This window comes from Triturus cristatus, chromosome 3_2, assembly GCF_964204655.1.
Source record: "Triturus cristatus chromosome 3_2, aTriCri1.1, whole genome shotgun sequence".
Lineage (NCBI taxonomy): Eukaryota > Metazoa > Chordata > Amphibia > Caudata > Salamandridae > Triturus > Triturus cristatus.
The window spans coordinates 1,025,642,982-1,025,661,974 of NC_140584.1; the positions used below are offsets into that span (position 1 = coordinate 1,025,642,982).

At 43.8% G+C, this 18,993-nt stretch overlaps 1 protein-coding gene across 1 annotated transcript in view; it reads right to left on the reverse strand.

Moving 5' to 3' along the window:
- The window catches only part of NSUN5 (NOP2/Sun RNA methyltransferase 5), a 39,258-nt gene extending 25,507 nt beyond the window's left edge, over positions 1-13,751 (reverse strand). The window contains exons 1-4 of the mRNA XM_085649660.1: positions 13,583-13,751; positions 6,814-6,936; positions 6,481-6,652; positions 125-233 (exon numbers count right to left, since the gene is read on the reverse strand). Coding sequence (XP_085505786.1) covers positions 125-233; positions 6,481-6,652; positions 6,814-6,936; positions 13,583-13,675 — 497 coding nt within the window. The 5' untranslated portion in view covers positions 13,676-13,751. The remainder of the gene's footprint in view (positions 1-124; positions 234-6,480; positions 6,653-6,813; positions 6,937-13,582) is intronic.
- Between the last annotated feature and the right edge of the window lie 5,242 nt (positions 13,752-18,993).

The following is an 18,993-nucleotide window of genomic DNA, read 5'->3' on the forward strand; positions in this document are numbered from 1 at the left end:
GCATGCAACACTTCTCTGCAACAACACATGCAACTCCCAGAAACGGTCGAGATCATCAACACACTCCCTCCCGTGCCTCCTGCCAGTAAAACCATCTGGGACCCACTCAGCACACATAACTCACCTGGAGGCTCGACCAAGGTAGGCATAGCCTTGTCGCTTAAAGTAATCAATGACATTTTCCGCATTTGTCTTCAGTGTGTTGATTCGGATGTAGCGTGGCAGTGCTGGAGCTGAAGAGAGGAAAGAGGGAGCAGGTAAGGATATCATCAAAGCAGAATCTGACAATTTTCTCTCAAAACGGGCAATGAATGTTACCTGAACTGCCCTATTTTTTAGTATTCAATTTAGCACACAAAGCAACGTAACAAAGGGGGACTTTTCAAACTCAAAGCCAGATTAACCCTAATTACCTGGGTAGACACAAATCAGGCTTGCCTTTTTCAAATATGGATAATTCATGCCTCGGCCTCACCAGTCTAAAACGCTGCAGCCAGAACTATTCTGGGCTTCCCTAGAACCTATCCCACTTCCAGTGCGATTCATCGGCTACATTGGCTGCCTGTTGCCAATCGAGTGGAATTCAAGGACCTTTGTACGGCGTTTAACATTCTGAAATCCTCTTCTCCTGGCATTCTGTCAAACCTGCTCTCATTCTATTCTCCCTCGTGCCAACTTCGTTAGAAGGGACAACACCTGGTGACTGTGCCTTGCATGAGGAGGGATCAGTCGGGCGGGCGCTCCTTTCGTTTATTGGCTGCCAAACTTTGGAACACTCTGCCACTATCCATCCGTGCCATGAATAACTATCTGGCTTTCCATAAGGCAATTAAAACTCATCTTTTCCCTTCGTCCTAATGCTCTGTCTCCTGTCATCAGCCTCCATGTTTTTGCCTTAGCGCTGGGACGCCTCTTTGCTGAGGCAGCTGTGCGCTCTACAAAGCCTGCTAACATAAAAATGTAAGTTTCTTAACATGGGGGCTGTAGAACTTCCGCCCATTCTTTGTATCAGGATCTGCCGTGGTGTGCGCGCTGTGGTCTGCATGTGATGATCTTTGTGGTAATGGACCATTTGCCTACAGGTGCTGGTCTTTCATATCCTCTTTGGGAAGGGACTGAAGTGCATCAGTGTCTGGAAGATGATTGCCCAGAAGGACCAGGCCAGACTAAAGGCTGATCTTGCATGCCTCAAATTCCACCCATTCTTTGCATCAGGATCTGGATTACAACCCAGAATGGCAAACACCAAGCATGGCCAGTTCTCTGTGCTTGCACCTACTGCTGATAGCACACCGACAGGCAGATCACCTTTAGCAAACATGATCATCTTCAAGAAGGGACTCTTCATATCTGCATTGTCTGTAACATACTATTTATTTTTTGTTATTCTAAAATCAATGTGCAACATGTCAACTATCTGTACATCGCTCTCACACCATGAAGATCTAGTTCAGGCTTTATAAAAATATTAATAAATACATGATTAAATGTTGCCAGTGTGAAGTTCTTGCAAAGTGTATTTAAGCCTTTTAGACTAATGGGCTGACAGGTATGTCTATACTGCAAACACAATAAGATGATGGACGGAGCACTGAAACATTTCAGACTCTCACCTCCAGTCACTATTAGATCTGGGTTAAATCCATTGTTATCATTATCATTATTTAGCTCACTTCACCACCCCAGTTCAGACCCAGCCATATATAAATCAGTCTTGACCCTGTTCCTCATGTCAAAAGTCCAGCCGAACAGCCAAGCTAGGTCTTCCCTGGACCGGAAACAAACATCCTGGCACCGGTTTTGGGGTAACACCCCTCATCAGCCAAGCAAGCTTGAATCCAGTGGCATTGTGACCTAGGGACCCACGTCTGGGCATACCCTGCCAACTTAGGGTGAACAATGCAAACACAATAGGATGATGTATGGAGCACTGAAACATTTCAGGCACTCACCCCCAGTCACTATTAGATCTGGGTTAAATCCATCATCGCTATCTAGCTCACTTTGCCACCTCATTTCAGACCCAGCTACATGGAAATCAGTCTTGACCCTGTTCCTTATGGGAACAATCCAGCCCGAACTGCCAAGCCAGGTCTTCCCTGGACTGGAAACAAGCATCCTGGGACCGGTTTCGGGGTAACACCCTTCATCTGCCAGGCTAGCTTGATTCCAGTGGCAAAGTGAGCAAGGGACCCACGTCTGGGAATACCGTGCCATTTTAGGGCGAACAATGCAAACACAATAAGATGATGGACGGAGTGCTGTAACATTTCAGACACTCACACCCAGACACTATTAGATCTGGGTTAAATCCATCATCGTTATTTATCTCACCCCAGTTCAGACCTAGCCATATGCAAATCAGTCTTGACCTGTTCCTCATGGGAACAGTCCATCCTGATCTGCCCTGGACCGGAAAAAAGCATCGTGGGGCTGGTTTCGGGGTATCACCCCACATCAGCCAGGCTAGCTTGAATCCAGTGGCAAAGTGAGCAAGGGAATTGCTTGTTTCTGTTCCAGCGAGGACCTGGCCTGGCACTTTGGGCTGGACTGTTTCCATGGGGTACAGGGTCAAGACTGATTTGCATATGGCTCGGTCTAAACTGGAACAGCGTGGCGTGCAAAAAAATGATGGATTTCACCTAGATCTGTGACTAGGGGTGAATGTTCGATTGATTCAGCATTCCGTCCATCATCTGTTCTATTTGCATTTGTTGCCCTAAGAGGGAAGGGTATGCCCAGACGTGGGTCCCATGATTGCTTCGCCACCAGATTCAAGCTATCCTCGCTGATGAGGGGTGATACCCCGAAACGGGTCCCAGGATGCTTGTTTCTGGTCTAGGGAGGACCTGGCAGTTCGGGCTGGACTGTTCCCATGGGGAACAGGGTCAAGACTGATTTGCATATGGCTGGGTCTAAACTGGAGCAGAGTGGCGTGCAAAACAAATGATGAATTTAACCCAGATCTATTACTGGGGGTAAATCTTCGTTTGATTCAGCATTCCACCCATCATCTGCATAGCTGCCAAGGTTTTGGATTACTATGTGTGATATTTCCATAATTTCAGTGTAATTATTAGTGAAATTTCAATGACAATGAGTGACACTTTATTGCGAGAAAAATCAAGCAATGGAGACGAGGGAAACAGTCTCTCTCCACCCTGCACTCTCGCATCACCCTTTGTCTCTTGTATTACTCCTTTCTCTCCACTTATTTCACGCTCTTCTTTTTGTCCGCACTTCCTCCTGTTGCACCCCTTTTACCCTTGTCTATCTCTCTCCTCCACGATCCAAAGTCTTGATGACTCCTGTTCATAATTAGCGCTACTGCCTCTTTTAGTCCGAAAGACTCTTATTTAATGTTTACTTCCTAAATTGGTCTTTATCCTTTGTAACATCTTATTATAGTTCTAACTTATTAACCTACATGAGGTTACATTTTGGGACTCTTGATACTACTGGCGCGAAGTATGAAAAGACGACACAGCCACTTGGCAGCTATTACAGCTGAAGTAGCTCATCTGATTTCTGTGAGAGGCTGGCTGAGCTGGTTCCCATAAGGTGCATCTGCGGCTAAACAGGTCTCAACAGGCACACTGAGGCCTCTTCTCTCTACATCTTCGGAAAGAATAGTTTACAGAGTAGCTTGTCTAAGCTTTTGCAGTGAGAGACCCTTGTATGACTGATGAACACGCTTCCAATAACTAATAGTTTACTTTACAAGGATTCGATGCTTCAGTGGAGGTTACTGCCCCACACAACACTCCCAAACTCTCATTTGTACTGCACAGTCTATGTGTCACTGAGCGACGGCCTCTGTACCTAGAGTTGTGCAAATGAAAGCACCTTTTGCTTCTCGTCGCCACTTGTGGGTATTCTTACCGGCAGCCATAGACTGCTCCGGTGCGGATCTGGGCCTGACACTGCACCGGTGCACTGACCTGCCCGAAGAGCACAGAGGCCATCTGGGATGGCAGTGCAAGCAACATATGCATACAAAAGACACACAGCTCAGGCAACGCAGCAAATGTGGCAGAGTAAACTTCATTCCAAATCCCATAAATTAGAGTAGAATAGACAGCAGCAGTGAAATCTTCAGAAACAGGCCCAGCAAAGCGAATGGCAGTGCAAGCCACATTTTCATACAGAGCTACTGAAAAACCATTAGCAGTCCAAGTGTCTCAAGAATGCAGAGAAATTATACGTCATAAAAAAAGGCCAATAATACTCTGCTCACTTGGCACCATCGAGCCTCTGAAAAACCCCAAACAATTGCTGTTAAGTGATATCAGTGTCTTGCGGCCTGAACACCCTTGCTAGGATTCTGATGCTTTTTCGTCTCATGTTGTATACTCAACCCTGTGGGCCACACTTAAGTGGCTGCCAAACTTCTCTCACCAGCACACACTCTACTGGCGGAGCAGCGGTAAATTTCGTGGTGCAGGACAGGCTGCACGAGCACACGTGCGTAGTGATAGTGACCAATCATAGTGCTAAAAAATAAAATGCCGTCCAATCAGGGTGAATCAGCCAGCCTCATCATAACTTGCAAGAACATCAAATGGCTGCTAAGTTACCTTGACTCACGTGTGTATAGGCAGACTCACGAAAAAAAATTGGGAGCTGATACTATAGATCTCAAAAAGAGGTAACACGCTCAATTATTAGAATAAGCTTATGTGCGTGACAATATTTTTGCTTACAGTGAAGCGGTATATGGACTTAAAATGTGTTAGTATAATGAGAGACATGTGACACTTGGCAGGGCTCCATCTATTTGTTTTGCATTTGTTGCCCTAAGTGGGAAGGGTATGCCCAGATGTGGGTCTCATGCTCGCCACGCCACCAGATTTAAGTTATTCTGGCTGATCATGGGTGAAACTCCGAAACCGGTCCTAGGATGCTTGTTTCTCTGGTCCAAGGGCGACCTGGCCTGGCAGTTCAGGCTGGACTGTTACCATGGGGAACAGGGTCAAGACTGATGTGCAAATGGCTCGGTCTAAACTGTAACGGCGTGGCGTGCAAAAAAAATTGATGGATTGAACCCAGAAATATGACTGGGGGTGAATGTTAGATTGATTCAGCATTCCATCCATCATCTGTTCTTTTTGCATTTGTTGCTCTAAGTAGGAAGGGTATGCCCAGATGTGGGTCCTGTGCTTGCTACGCCACCAGATTCAAGCTATCCTGGCTGATGAGGGGTGAAACCCCGAAACTGGTCCTAGGATGATTGTTTTTGGTCCAGGGAGGACCCTGCCTGGCAGTTCATGCTGGACTGTTCCCATGAAGAGCAGGGTCAAGACTGATTTACATATGGCTGGGTCTAACTGGAACGGTGTGGCGTGCAAAAATAAAGATTATGGATTTAACCCAGATCTGTGACGGGGGTGAATGTTTGATTGATTCAGCATTACGTCCATCATCTGTTCTTTTTGCATTTAGGTTTGTTTATACGCACAAACGTACACATGCCTTTTGTTTCTTGTACGTGGGAGATAAATAGTGCTTGCTCTCTTTCTTTAGCGTACTGATTTTTGTTGTGCCAAGCTATGCCAAGCTCTCTTCCATGCATATCAGTTTACATGAAATTACACCACTGCGTAGGCAGCACCATATGATAAAATAAGGCAGTCAGGCTGTGTGTTGTGGGGAACTTGGACTATAATAAAATTCCTGATAAAGTCACTTTCTCATAATTAAGTTCTGCTACCATTTTAGAAGAAAAATGTATGTGATAAAAGATGTATGTGATATATGGGAAACAGGCGTCAGTGAAGGACATCTTTGAACAAGGAGGATTAGGACTATGTACAGCAAAGAGAATATTTAAACTGCAAGAATATCAGTTGTTACCACCACCGACATTTACAATGCAGTACATTACAATGCATATCATACAACGTGTTGACCAAAATAAATAATAACTTCTGTGTGTGGTGACGTCCTGCAGTGCAAAATAACTGAAAATGGTATACGATGTATTTACCTGCAATTTAAAGCCTGCGTGGTAAAGATACCACATAGTAAAGTGCGTAGTAAAGTTAGCATACCAACATTAAAAGTAAGTAAAGAAATATTCTTTTATTTTAGAAGTATACAGGAGGATAAATATCAAATAGATTTATTTGAAAATGGTTGGAATATAACTTGCAATTTTTTTAAATACAAGAACATATTTTGTGTATGCTCTTGGAGGGTTAATTATGCAGTGACACAAAACATCCCACAAAAAAGCAGCACTACCAACCCAGAAGTAGTAGACCTCAACGATTCGTAAACACTTATTATCTATTCTGTGCAATAGCCATATAAAGAAAAATACTTTTTAACCTTTTAGTAATATGCAACTGAATAGTGCCATGTTGAAGTATGAGAATTCTGCAAAAAGTTGCTCAATATGGACATCTGGATTGCTACAGCCAATAGACCTTTGCATGGTAGGGGTCTGTCTGCCTGTTTAAGACCAGCCTAGTCACACACCTTTTACTGCTCCTGCTGCTGGAGCCAAGAGATCCTCATTGCAGCTCACTTTCTTCTTGACTTTCAGACGGGCAAGATCAGCCTTTAGTCTGGCCTGGTGCTTCCGGGCAATCATCTTCCAGACACCGCCGCACTTCAGTCCCTTCCCAAAGAGGATGTCATAGACCAGCACCTGTAGGAAAATGGTCTATTATCACAAAGAATAGGCAGAAGTTCTACAGCCTCCATGTTAAGAAACTTACATGGTGAAGCAGAGGCATGAAATGGCCAAATTAGAGGACGGCAAACGCTCACAGTCGAGTTGTAAAGCATGACCAGCAGGAAAGAAGTTACCTTTGCTACGTTCATCTTCAGTTTCTTTTCCTCGCGCAGGAGATTGGTGCGGTTTATGATCCCTTCCAGAATGGACGAATAACGAAGAGTTTCACAAACCAATGCATATAGTTGTTTAATGTTCTAGTGAAGGAAAAAGAGACCACGATTAAACCTTTACCTAACAAATATATGGGCACATGTTGTTGAATTAGCCAAGACAAAATGGAGCACTGCAGCCAACCCCTAGGGAAACCTCCAAAATGGTGGTGATACAGACAGTTATATTAGTGCTGTTGAACCCCAAAAGAATACACTAAGGAACATAGAGCACTTTACAACTGCGTCATTTTTAAGTCATTCGTCTCACAAAATTGCCTCCGTCGTTTACTAGGACAATCACTGCATGGCAACCAGTAACCCACTAAAAATGACAAAACGCGAACAAGACCCCGAGTAAATGGTCAAGCTGTCAGTATAAGACTATAGAAAACGCCAGTGCTGCTACTACCATAAGACTATTTACAGTGCATTGAGACAAACAATGTCACACCATCCACTTTTTCCGTTGGATTTAATCCCAAATTTTGCACAATTTACATTAAAGATTAATCGACATCATAAAACAATACAAACATCTTCGAATGTAAAAAATTTTGAACATGTATATCTAACCACCCTTTCTACCCTCACACATAAAAGAAACTACTTTGCTTTCATACATTCTTCACTTGTGCACACCCTCAACAGCCCAATCACACTGTCAGATTCACCATCTGTCATTCCATCGCTCCACATCCATCACAACACACTTCACATCCCATCATACACAAACCCAAACCGCTTTACAAAATATTCTCTAGAAAAACACGTAGACCACGGTGTTTAGGCCTATCAAAGATAAAACTTGTATATGTCTTCAATTTAGTGAAATTCATTTCGCGGATGGCCTTTTTAGGTCTCGCCTGACCCAGCGCATGCGCTGGTCTGGCGAGACTTATTGAGAGGGCTCCAAAAAGTGCTACCAGGCCAGCCTAGAGCTACAGTGCATGTGCACGGGCGCGCGCGCCGCGCTTTACCGCGATTACTTTCACTTTCAGGGCCGCGCGGCCGCTTTGATGTTTGATCGCGATCGCGATCCCTTTCGCGGCCGCACGGCCACTTTGATGTTCTCGGTGAGGCTTCAATAGATTGCAGCAGTTAAAACAAGCATTGGCATAGCCAATAGGTCTCGCTTTTGGGACCTTATAAGTGTTTAGTTATGCAACTGTTGCATGACTAAACACTTATAAGGTCCCAAAGGCGAGACCTATTGGCTATGCCAATGCTTGTTTGGTTTTGTACTAAGTGTTTTTCTAGCAAATATTTTGTAAAGCAGTTTGGTTACCTGACCTGACGGAATTTACTTTATTCCCTGCCCATGGGCCGGGACGGAATTATAACCGGTCGCAAGTAGGTAGAATCTCCAACATACCAAATTCGCAAGCCCTGAGGAAGTCGCGGGTACTCCCAGGCGACGAAACACGTGTTGGCTGGACCAACGGAAGCAAGAAAATTAAAAGTGCAACTACAACGAATCTGTCCTGCATCATATTGTTAATTGACAATTACTGTTTGATATGTTGTGTGTGCTCGAGTTTTGAATAAATGTTGCATTGAATAGTGTAATGGATGGGAAATGAGCACTGCAACGAGAGGTACAATATTGGAACAGTCTGAGGTGCAATCGATAGTCTGTAGGAGGAGCTTTGATGGGGAGTGGCTCACTAATTTCTGTAGAGTACTGTGGTGAGTGCTACTTAAGCGATTCACTGCGAGCTGTTGCGTTGTGTAAGTACAAAGAATTGTACATTGAGTTCTGCAATGGCAGCACTGTAGCAGTGGTGCAGTCGAATATGCTGTTAATATTGCTACTGTAATTACTACTGTAGTGATTATATTGCGAGTGTCAGTGATGTGGTTGTGGAGATGTTCGTGAGCGCTAGGTCGGTGATTGCCTCAGGAGGGTGTTGGACAGTTTTGCCAGACTTTGAAAGCCTTCCAAAGCTGTTTAATTAAGAGCCCAAAGTAAGCCCAAAACAAACCACTCCAAGCCCAAACTTGTAACACTCAAATAATGTAATAGGCTGAAGCAAACATTTAGACGCATAAATCTAGTTTCTATTTTAAGCAAATATATATAACTCAGTGCCTCAATCATTCACTGCATTACGCACATTATAAGTAGACATGGAAAAATGGTTACTCACTTTTCATGGACTGTCCCACCACTCTCTCCAGCAAAGACGCAAACATGGTGCCTCAAAAACGGATCAGAATTAAAGGCAGTATAAAGTAGTGTGCCTTATAGGTAATAATATCTGAAACAACATACCTTACCAGCAACAAACATTATTTACCAGCCAAAATGCCCAACCTCGAAAAATGCTTGCTTTACAAATGCAGATGTTACAGTCCACATTTAAAAATTACTCCATTAATCATTGCTACTAAAGCAAAACTTTCCATAATTTCTAAATCCATGCAGTTCATCCATGATAATCTCTCAAATGCACTTTAAAAAGTGATGTTTCCCTTTAATGGATTTATGCCTTACAATGCAAGTGAATCTTTTGTGCAGCACATCACCTAAGCACAAGCTTTTCGAGATGCTCTCATGTGTGAATGACCTCACTAGCACATGACAGTGCATTAAATTACTTTAGCACACCATGTGCACTGTACAATACAAATGGGTAAATCAGCAAATTATTGGGGCGATACAAGCCAAGGGTTGGCACTCGCTTGAAGATCCTGTGCACAAACCAAGCTTTGCAAAAAATAACCATGTCAATGATGCCACATACATGTTAGAATATTATAAATTGCTTTAAATTTTAAAAAAAGAGTATGTCTTTACCGAGTCAAAGGACCATGGAAAGCAGGGAGGGGATTGAAGCCTGCGCATGAAAACTGAGGGCAGGGGGCAGCAAGCTCATCATGATGGGCAGGCAGGATGGGCACTGAAAGCCCAACACACCTTGGAGGGCAACAGGGAGAGTATAATGGCATATACAAAGACAACGGAGGGAAGGTGTGAGGGGGTCGGGGCAGCAAGTTGATCTCACAGGGAAGGTGGGAAGGGCAACAGCAATGGTGAGCAAGAGGGAAGTGGCAGGGCCAAACACAAAAGACCATGGAGGGCAGGGACAGGCAGCTGCCATCTGACCATGCTGGGCAGGCAGGAGGAGCAGTGACAGCTCACATAACAGTGGCAGGTCCATGGAACATGGTGAGCAAAAGGGAGGAAGCAGGTGCCAGCAAGCTAGGCACATAGGTTAAACAGGAGGGTAATGATAGGAGCAGGTCTGGACCCTTTCAGTGGTTTTGTTTGTTGGTTTCAAATGGTATATTTTACCTGACATTTTCACCTAACTAGGACATTCCCTTTAACCTTTGTTATTCACTGAAATATATATGAATGACATTGAAGACGGTGTCGTGCCGAAACGCGTCTGTCAGTGCTTGCTGGCTAAGCCAATAAAAACATTTTACTGACATTCATCCACGAGTGCACCCGTTACAGGCTATGTTATTGTAGCCGTTGGAATTTGTTGCTGTTCTGCGGTTCACAACCACAGGAGTTGTACCCGAGAAGTGAGGTGCAGCAGAAGGTGGAGTATATTGAAAAACATATGTATAAAGATATATACACACACATATATATACACACATATTGAAAAACGTGTGTATATATATATATATACACACACATGCACATATATATACACACACACACGCACATATATATATACACACACACGCACATATATATATATATATATATACACACACACGCACATATATATATACACACACACGCACATATATATACATACATACACACATTCACAGACATATGCAAGTGCCATAGAAATCAGCGCAACCAATGATATTTTAATATAATATGGAGCAGTTTCCCCAAGTAATTACATGAAATGTCGCACAACCTCTGAGAAAAATCTCACTGGGGTCTTGTGGTTCAACAGTGTTTAACAGTGTGCCCACTCCTAGGTAACAGATGTTACTGATCGTCTTTACAGAGCCTTTCAAAATGCATATGACGTACTCTGGAATTCCAGATTATGTAACCACTGTAGGAACAGAGCACAACAATCTACATAAATACATGCACCTAGCCACGATCCAACCATTATGGAGAAAATGTCACAGTCACTTGTGGAAGAAATTAGTGGTATAAAAATAAACATCTTCAACTTGAAGCTGTGCTCGGTGGTAACATGGCTGTCCTGAATGTGCAGAAAGCTGCAGCTCTAATAACCAATGGCCCTCATCCACTGCGATACAACATGGGGGATGGGGGTATGGCTGGCATGGCTGCACATGACCAGTCAACCAGCACTGACCGGCAGGGGTAACTGAGTGGAGAAATACCGCGCTAGGTGCACTCATAGCAGGAGCATCCATAGCTCTCTCGCTGTATTGTAGGGACTACAGGACCCAGCCCCTGCCCAGTCGGTGGACTTATGTGCCGCACGTTAACGCAGAGGATGGCGGAGCCACTTCTGGCCAATGCCATCAGTACCCTACAAGTGTACACTGGCCCACGAGGGCAGAGCCACTCCAATCAGGCCACCATCTACTCTACTGCCCCCACCCGGGGCCCTGCCAGGCTACACCAGCTGACCCGTGAGACCTGGCCTGCCAAGCCCGGGGACTCACTCATGTGAGTAGAGGCAGAGCGCCAATTCAGGCCATTGCTCTCCCAACTCAATGCCAGGGTACACCAGCTGTGGCCCAGTTTAGTGTTAGTCGTGGACTCACATGAGCGAGCCATTTTAGGCCACTGGCACTGCCTGGGGGCCCCAGTCACAGAGCCCATCCAAGCTACACTACACTGTACATGATGTCGTGTTGGTGACTCTAGTTGGAAATGCAGTTACATGACATCCAAGCAAGCAGTGATTTAATATGTGCGTTTCAAAAAAACAACTTACTTTGTAAGTTTGCCACCGCTCATGACCACCACGAGGGAGTCGGAGAGCCGAGATTACCTGTCTTTTTTTGTGTGCATATTTATATAGCGCGAACTCGACCCGAAGGTATTGGAGCGCTGTACATGAGCACCGTATTTACATTACACATTCAGGCACAGGGAAATTAAGGGGCATATCAACAACAACCGGCGATAATTATCGCTCAGCGCTCTTAGCGTGAGGATAATTATCGCCGGCTAGCGTGAATTTTTATCGCTGAGATAGCGTGCTATTAGCAACGCTTATCTCAATAGCGATAAAAATCTACACGCTAACAGGCTAACGTGAGATTATCACTGGAAACCCAGCGATAATCACACGTTACCTTGTTGATAGGGACAGGCAAACTTAGCCATGATATCCTCCTTCCATAGGATATCATGGCTAAGTCTGAAAATTAGCAGACGTAAAAAAGCAGCGTTAACCGCGGTTAGCGCTGCTTTTTTTGTCTCTAACAGGGCTAGCGACATTCTTGATAATAGGAGAAATGTCGCTTAGCGACATTTCTCCTATTATTTTACTTTGGAACGCCCCCTTTGCATCTCATTAGAGATGCAAGGGGAAGCGTAGAGTAAAAGGGTGCTAACATGAAAATTTGCGTGTTAGCACCCTGTTGTTGATAGGGCGCTGGTTTTATCTCTGCTTTTTTGGCTTTTAAAGCCAAAAAAGCAGAGATAAAGCCCTTGTTGATATGCCCCCATGTGATTTTCCCAGAATCACAGGATGTGGACGCGACCTCGAGACTCGAACCCTGGTTTCCTGCACCAAAGCAGGCAGTTTAAGCCGACAGACCACATCCTCTCTCACACAGACATTCCCCTGCGGGCTGCCTGCTCAGCTCACTTATAAGTTTAAGCGAGTCTGACGACAGCTCGACCATGAAAGAGCCCGTGTGTGTCAGTCCAGTTAGTTTACTACTGCACAGCACAAGAGAGTCAGTCACTCACGACTAAGTCAGAGAAGAGGTGGACCCTGTGCGCGTCATCAGTCTTTTAAAGACTGCGCAGGGGCTGGTCAATAATTATGCCTTGCATGGATAAAGCTTTCGCGCGCTACTAGATTGACAAACTTGTGTCCCAAACACACCGCACCATCTCACGTAGGGTGGCAGTACACGTGAGAGGAGGTGCTGTTGTCGCATGTGTATCAACATGCGAGTCCTGTTCTCCAATCACGCCGAGCCATGCTACGGGATTCACGCTCACTTGCTCAGCTTGCAACTAATGATTCAATTGACTACGAGCAATCAGTGGGGAGTGGTGGTTGGTTGCCCATGATGATATAATGTCACCCTCCAATGGAGTGCTGCTCTCATTGGTAAGGCGCTGCCCCAGCTTTGCAAAATGCGCACGGGGTAATATACAGAGTAAAAAATAGGCATGGGCAATTTGGCTGTTTTCTCACGCAAATGTGGTTAATATCACCAATTTGTGCGGGGGAACTAGCCCAATCTGGCAACACTGAGTGCGGTGGTAGTGCAGAATGCCCTCGTGAGAGCTGTTGCATTTGTTGTTTTGGCAATCTGTAGTACTGGATCAGTGGGCGCTTCTGAGTCTACTTTGTTGTGTCCCTCTGTCGCCACAGTCCTAAAAGCCGTACAATGGACGATGGCGTGCCTAGTTTAGTGGGCCCTGCAGTAGAGTAAGTCCTGTTGAAATCGCAGCGTGTGCTGCTGTAGATTGCCAGTATTGTAGGTGCAGATTCAAAAAGGTGTACTACTAAAATGACAGCGTATGGACTCCGCGGCAGTTCACCTTATAGCCGCTTTCGTATACCAGCCCCTTCACGGCCCCCTCCTTTCGCTGCGCCCGCTCCAAGATCCCCGCCGCAACTTGGTACAGAGCCATGGCTGCTCCGGCACCGGTACCCCCGAACTACCAACAGTGGTACCGAGTAACACGAGGGTTATTGACAGAGAGGAGAGACTACAGTCCTGAAATAAATGACGGACCGCAGAATTCATAGGCAGAGACGACAGACTATAGGGACGGTGATGCCCTAGCCGCAACCCATGAAGGAACTTACTAAGGGTAGTTTTTGATTTTAAAAAAAATTGGTCATTCACAAGTGACAACTAAGAAAAGAACATTCATTTTGATACTTGTTTTTATTTGCACTATACTGACTTGATTTAGCGTTACCTTTCCTCGAACGCCGCGCTCAAACTTGGCAAGGCAGATCTACCTCCCAAAATCCTGGCCATAAAGGGCTGAGATGGGTTTAGGACTCACAAGTGGTGGCAGTAATAAAGTGATTTGCGAGAGAGAGGAAACGTTTGATCCAAAATCCTGAAAGGGATTGTCCCTAAATATGATTAGGGTAATGACTACCAAATAGTTTACTGCCTTTGAGAGGGCATTTAAAATGAGGCGGATACACCGGAAATACTGGGGCTCTTTACTCTGGGAGTTGTTCTCAGGAAAGTGTAGGGATAGACTCCTGACATTGGATGAGGCAAATACTGAGTCTTAGGACCTCATGAAGGATACCCCGGTTGAGGGCTTTGGACTCACCAGTGAGGTGAGGTACTGCATTAAACTCAGGGAAACTCACAAAACCGCAGGTCAGTTCTGGGTAGAATTTGTTGACTTATTAGTCAAAACACTGGATGGCCGATTGAAAAGAAATAAGGTGCAAGCTTATGAAGGGCTTTGCAATCTATTTATCTATTACAATATGTAGGTTTCATCATAACTATTTATCTACAATTGCTTCACTGTTAAATAACTGAAAAATATTTAATACATAACAAAAACAATTAACTTAAAGTACAGCAACACTTGAAAGTCTGAGCTTATTAAACATAACTTGCATATTGAAATATTACCTTCCTAATACATGTATAACTTTCGTGTACTTGTGTATCTATATATTTATTACTTTATTCCTACTGTAAAATATATTTTTTTATATTTGAGTCCCTCCAATGCAGTTCTGTCGCGATCCTAAGCCAGAGAGGGGTTTATGGGATGTCTGCTCCCTCCTGGCATGGTAAAATACACACATCCTGTCCAAAAGCAGAGAGGGCTCCACCTCTAATGATGCCGGGAAGACAGAACTACAAGGCCCAGAAAGCCAAGGGGCAACGGTCCGAGCACCAGGGCAGGAGCCGCCTATAAAGCCCCTCCCTATCCTATACACAGGGTTCCTTTCCTTCGTATTTCCAGGAAACATCGCTACGCGGAAGGTGTTCCCCACGGGAGGTCGAGCGCTGGTTTCCTACAACGATTCCAAGCCCGTTTATCCCTGTTCCTGATCTTGCCGAGCCTGGACTTAATTGCGGAGACCTTGCTGTGCTGGCGCGCAGCACGGTCTTTATCGTTTCCTTGATCTCTTCAGGGCGCGTTTGGCCTTTCAGGTATTTAGGCGTTCTTCCTGTCTTCGGCGTGTTATTTACGCTCCCCCTTTTGTTGTTAAAACATTTGGCATTGACCGTCTCCGGAACTCAGGGAGCAGCTTTGCATTGAGCAGTTCCTTTGGTTTCTTCTCAGCGTGCTGTGATTTTGAACAGCGTGTGGGGCAACAAGAAGGTTTACAGGCGTATTTCTTTACTGCACATTGTTTCATGAGCCTGCCGTTTTCAACTGCTGTATGGTTAACAGCATTCAACTGCCTTGTATTGTATTGGGACACAAGAGTCCTCCACTCCGGAAACTCTGCAGTCCTGTAAAGTGAGTGAAGGACCTCTAGGGGAAAGTAGTAGGGTGGGTGGTGACTCTGACCATTCCCCCACCTTATGTTTTGTCCCTTGTTGTTTTCTCCATTGCAGTTGTCCAAGAGGGATTAAGACAAAAAGCCGGGCAGATCTGTCTACTGGGCGCAGATAAGACGCTCTGCCCTACTGGAGTGTTTATTGTTTTCCGCTTTTTACCCGGGGGGTTCCCTTGCACAGTGGTAACTACATTCCCCTGTGTGTGGTTATACCCAGGGGAGGAAGGGGGCCTTCTTCATGCCATCGTCCCTGCTGGCCGATCTTTGAGGTTAGTGGCTTTCTTGGTTTACTGCTACTAGCGACCTGACAGGTACCCTATGTTTCACGCTATCCCTCTCTCAATATATTCTCTAGCTCTACTCTCTGACTCACCCCAAACCTCATCCTACTACTATGATCTCCAAAATAACAATTCTTAGACTCCTCCCTGCTCTATCCCTCCTTGCATCACCCCAAACTTCATTTTACTAAGATCTCCCTAAGAACACTTTCTTAAATTCTTCCCTCATGTATCCCTCCATAGACTCAGCAGAGACCTCATTTACTAATATGATCTCCCTAATCCATTCCCAGAGACTGTTCCCTCCTCCATCTCTCCTTTATTCATCCCAAACCTCCTCCTACTACAAAAATAAACACTTTCTAGATTCTCTCTTCTATTGCTCCATTATGCATTCCATTCCAACTAACAGACCCACATGTCCACTGCTCAAGTTAATTCATATTTCCCTATACTAATTCACTACTTGTTTTGGGTTCCGGAGTAGCGTGCGATTCTCCGAAAAGCGCTTTGATGCCCCGTCAAGCGTCAATTACAAACACTAGCCAATTAAATCAACAGTAAGCACAAACTACTCATCCTGTGAACATAAGGGAAACACATAACCCCTCCAATCTGCTAATCACTTTCCTTTATTGTGACCAGCTAGGGTAGACATCATCTTGACCACCTCTGTCTTTACAATGACCCAGTCTTTAAAATGTCAACTTGCTAACCAAATATCTTCAACTGATTCAGTCAGTTGGATAAATCCACCAGCACCATCTCTTCCATTAAGTCACTCTTGCTTTAGTACATTCCCTGAAACAGCATACATCAGAAGTAATATCCAAATCCCATATCTTACACTATACACTCAAACGGCAGGAAATACATTATATAACTAGAATCACCGCATAATGACCATACAACCTGATAATAGTATATCAGGGTGGGATAATGCTCGCCTTTGTGTCCTTACAAGAAATGAAAATTCTTGTTGTGATTGTTAGAAACGGTTTTATTCTCGCCCAGGACTGGAGCTCAGATTATGGTTGGTTAAAGCTTTCTTACCACCACTAAAGTAACATCAACAACAGGTTGGAAATAAAACATTTTAAAAGTTGCATTCAAAGACCAATCGGTGGCCTTCATAATATAGTCTAACCTAGATCCCACCATATAAGAATTGTAAGCCATAGCTCCCCTAGCTGAATGGGATTCAGCACCAAACGTATCCACATCAATGTGAGCTTCAGTCTAAAGTATACAAAAAGTGATGAATGGAATTCTTGAATAATTCTTGGCCACTGGTAATTACTCTGGTCACATCCCAGTCCATCGTTATTTTGCACACCATGTCACCTCAGTTTGGACCTAGCCGTATAAACATCAGTCTTGATCCTGCTCCAATGGGAACACTCCAGCCGAACTGACAGACCAGATCCTCCCTGAACTGTTATTCAGGCAACCAGTGACCGGTTTCACTCAAGTTATGGCTCATCATCCAGGTAAAGCTTGATTCCAGTGACACCATGTGCACAGGAACCACATCTGGCCCTACCTTTTCCATTTAGGCAACACAAAAAAGTATACAAAAATGCTTGAATTATCTTCAGGCACGGTTAATTACTTGGTCCGCAGCCCAGTCCATTGTTATTTTTCACAATTTGTCACCTAAGCCTGGACCCAGCCATATGCAAATTAGTCTTGACCCTGATCCGATGGCAAGAGTCTGGCCCAAAACTGACAAACCAGGTATTGCCTGAACAGAAATACAAGGTCTGGTTTAACCATAGTTAGGGCTCATCAGCTATGCATAGCTTGATTCCAGTGACGCTGTGTGCACAGGACCCATGTCTAAGCATACCCTTTCCACTTAGGGCGACATTAGTCATCTTCCACTCCTGCAAATTGTACTTGATATCACAGGCCAATGAGAGTTTTGAAGAGCAATAAGCAATTTACCTTTATTATCAGATTTAATTTTCTGGTACAGTCCTCATATGTCTTAAGATACTGACCAACACACAATTGTGGATATTCAGGAAAACTGTGATACACAAAATACATTTAGAGTGTGTCTTGGTAGATCTAGTAATGTGAAGAGAAACTCCTACTGTTGAAAATATGCTCCTTTTTAGATTAGAGTCCTTACATCAGACACACATCTGGAGTGTTATTTTTTTAGTTTAATAATTTTTAGTGGCAAATAAATATGGCAGTTTGAACATAGAGGTGCCGATTCCGATCCTGTAAAACCCGGGTACAAATGGTCGTAAGGAGCGTTTTCTCCGGCTTGGGGATTTGACATATATATCAAAATGTCATCAGCATAGGCAGACAACTTGATTTCTTGTGAACTATATTTAAAGTCAGATGTCTTTGGATTAAGATGAATTAATTCCAGGAAAGGTTCTAAACATAAAACAAAAAGTTAGAGGGACACAGGACATCCCTGTCTAGTACCTCTACATAAATCAAAATAAAGAGAATATCAACCATTAACAAATACACTATCTCTGGTGTTGAAATATATTAATTTGACAAATTAAATTAATTTAGGGCTAAAACCAAACAATGAAGAATTGAAAACACCTGATTGATCTGATTTGACATCAAGGGAAACAACAGACTCTAAATGGTAAACTAAGACCATAGCAATTATCTTGCAATCAATCATAATTGATAAGCAAAATGGGCCTGTAGGTTTTACAAAATTTGGGATCTTTATCATGTTTGGGACAACAGTTATTAAAGCCTCCAAAAAAGGGGCACTAGCTTTGGAAGTGGAAGTAAAAGAGTTTAAAAGTTATAATAATTTGGGTGAAAAAAAGATGACAGTGAGGAAATAAGTTCAGTGGAAAAATCATCAGGGCCTGGAGTCTTCACTTTGTTTAAGGAATCAATGGCAGTCAATATTTCTTAAAGCGTAATATCAGGCTCTAGATCTGCAAATTTATCAGGTTAAGAGGCCAGCTTGAGGATACCATCAAAAAATGTCTGAATATCAATTTCACATGGTTGTGTGTCTCCAGTATATAATGATTTTTAAAAGGCTTGAAAAGAATTAGAGATATGACTAGAAACTGATATAGTAAGATCAGTTTCATTCATAATAGACCCAACAGCTGTATGTAATGTTTTAATCTGTAAATAGATGTTTTTTTAAACCAATTTTTATTTATTTTTAA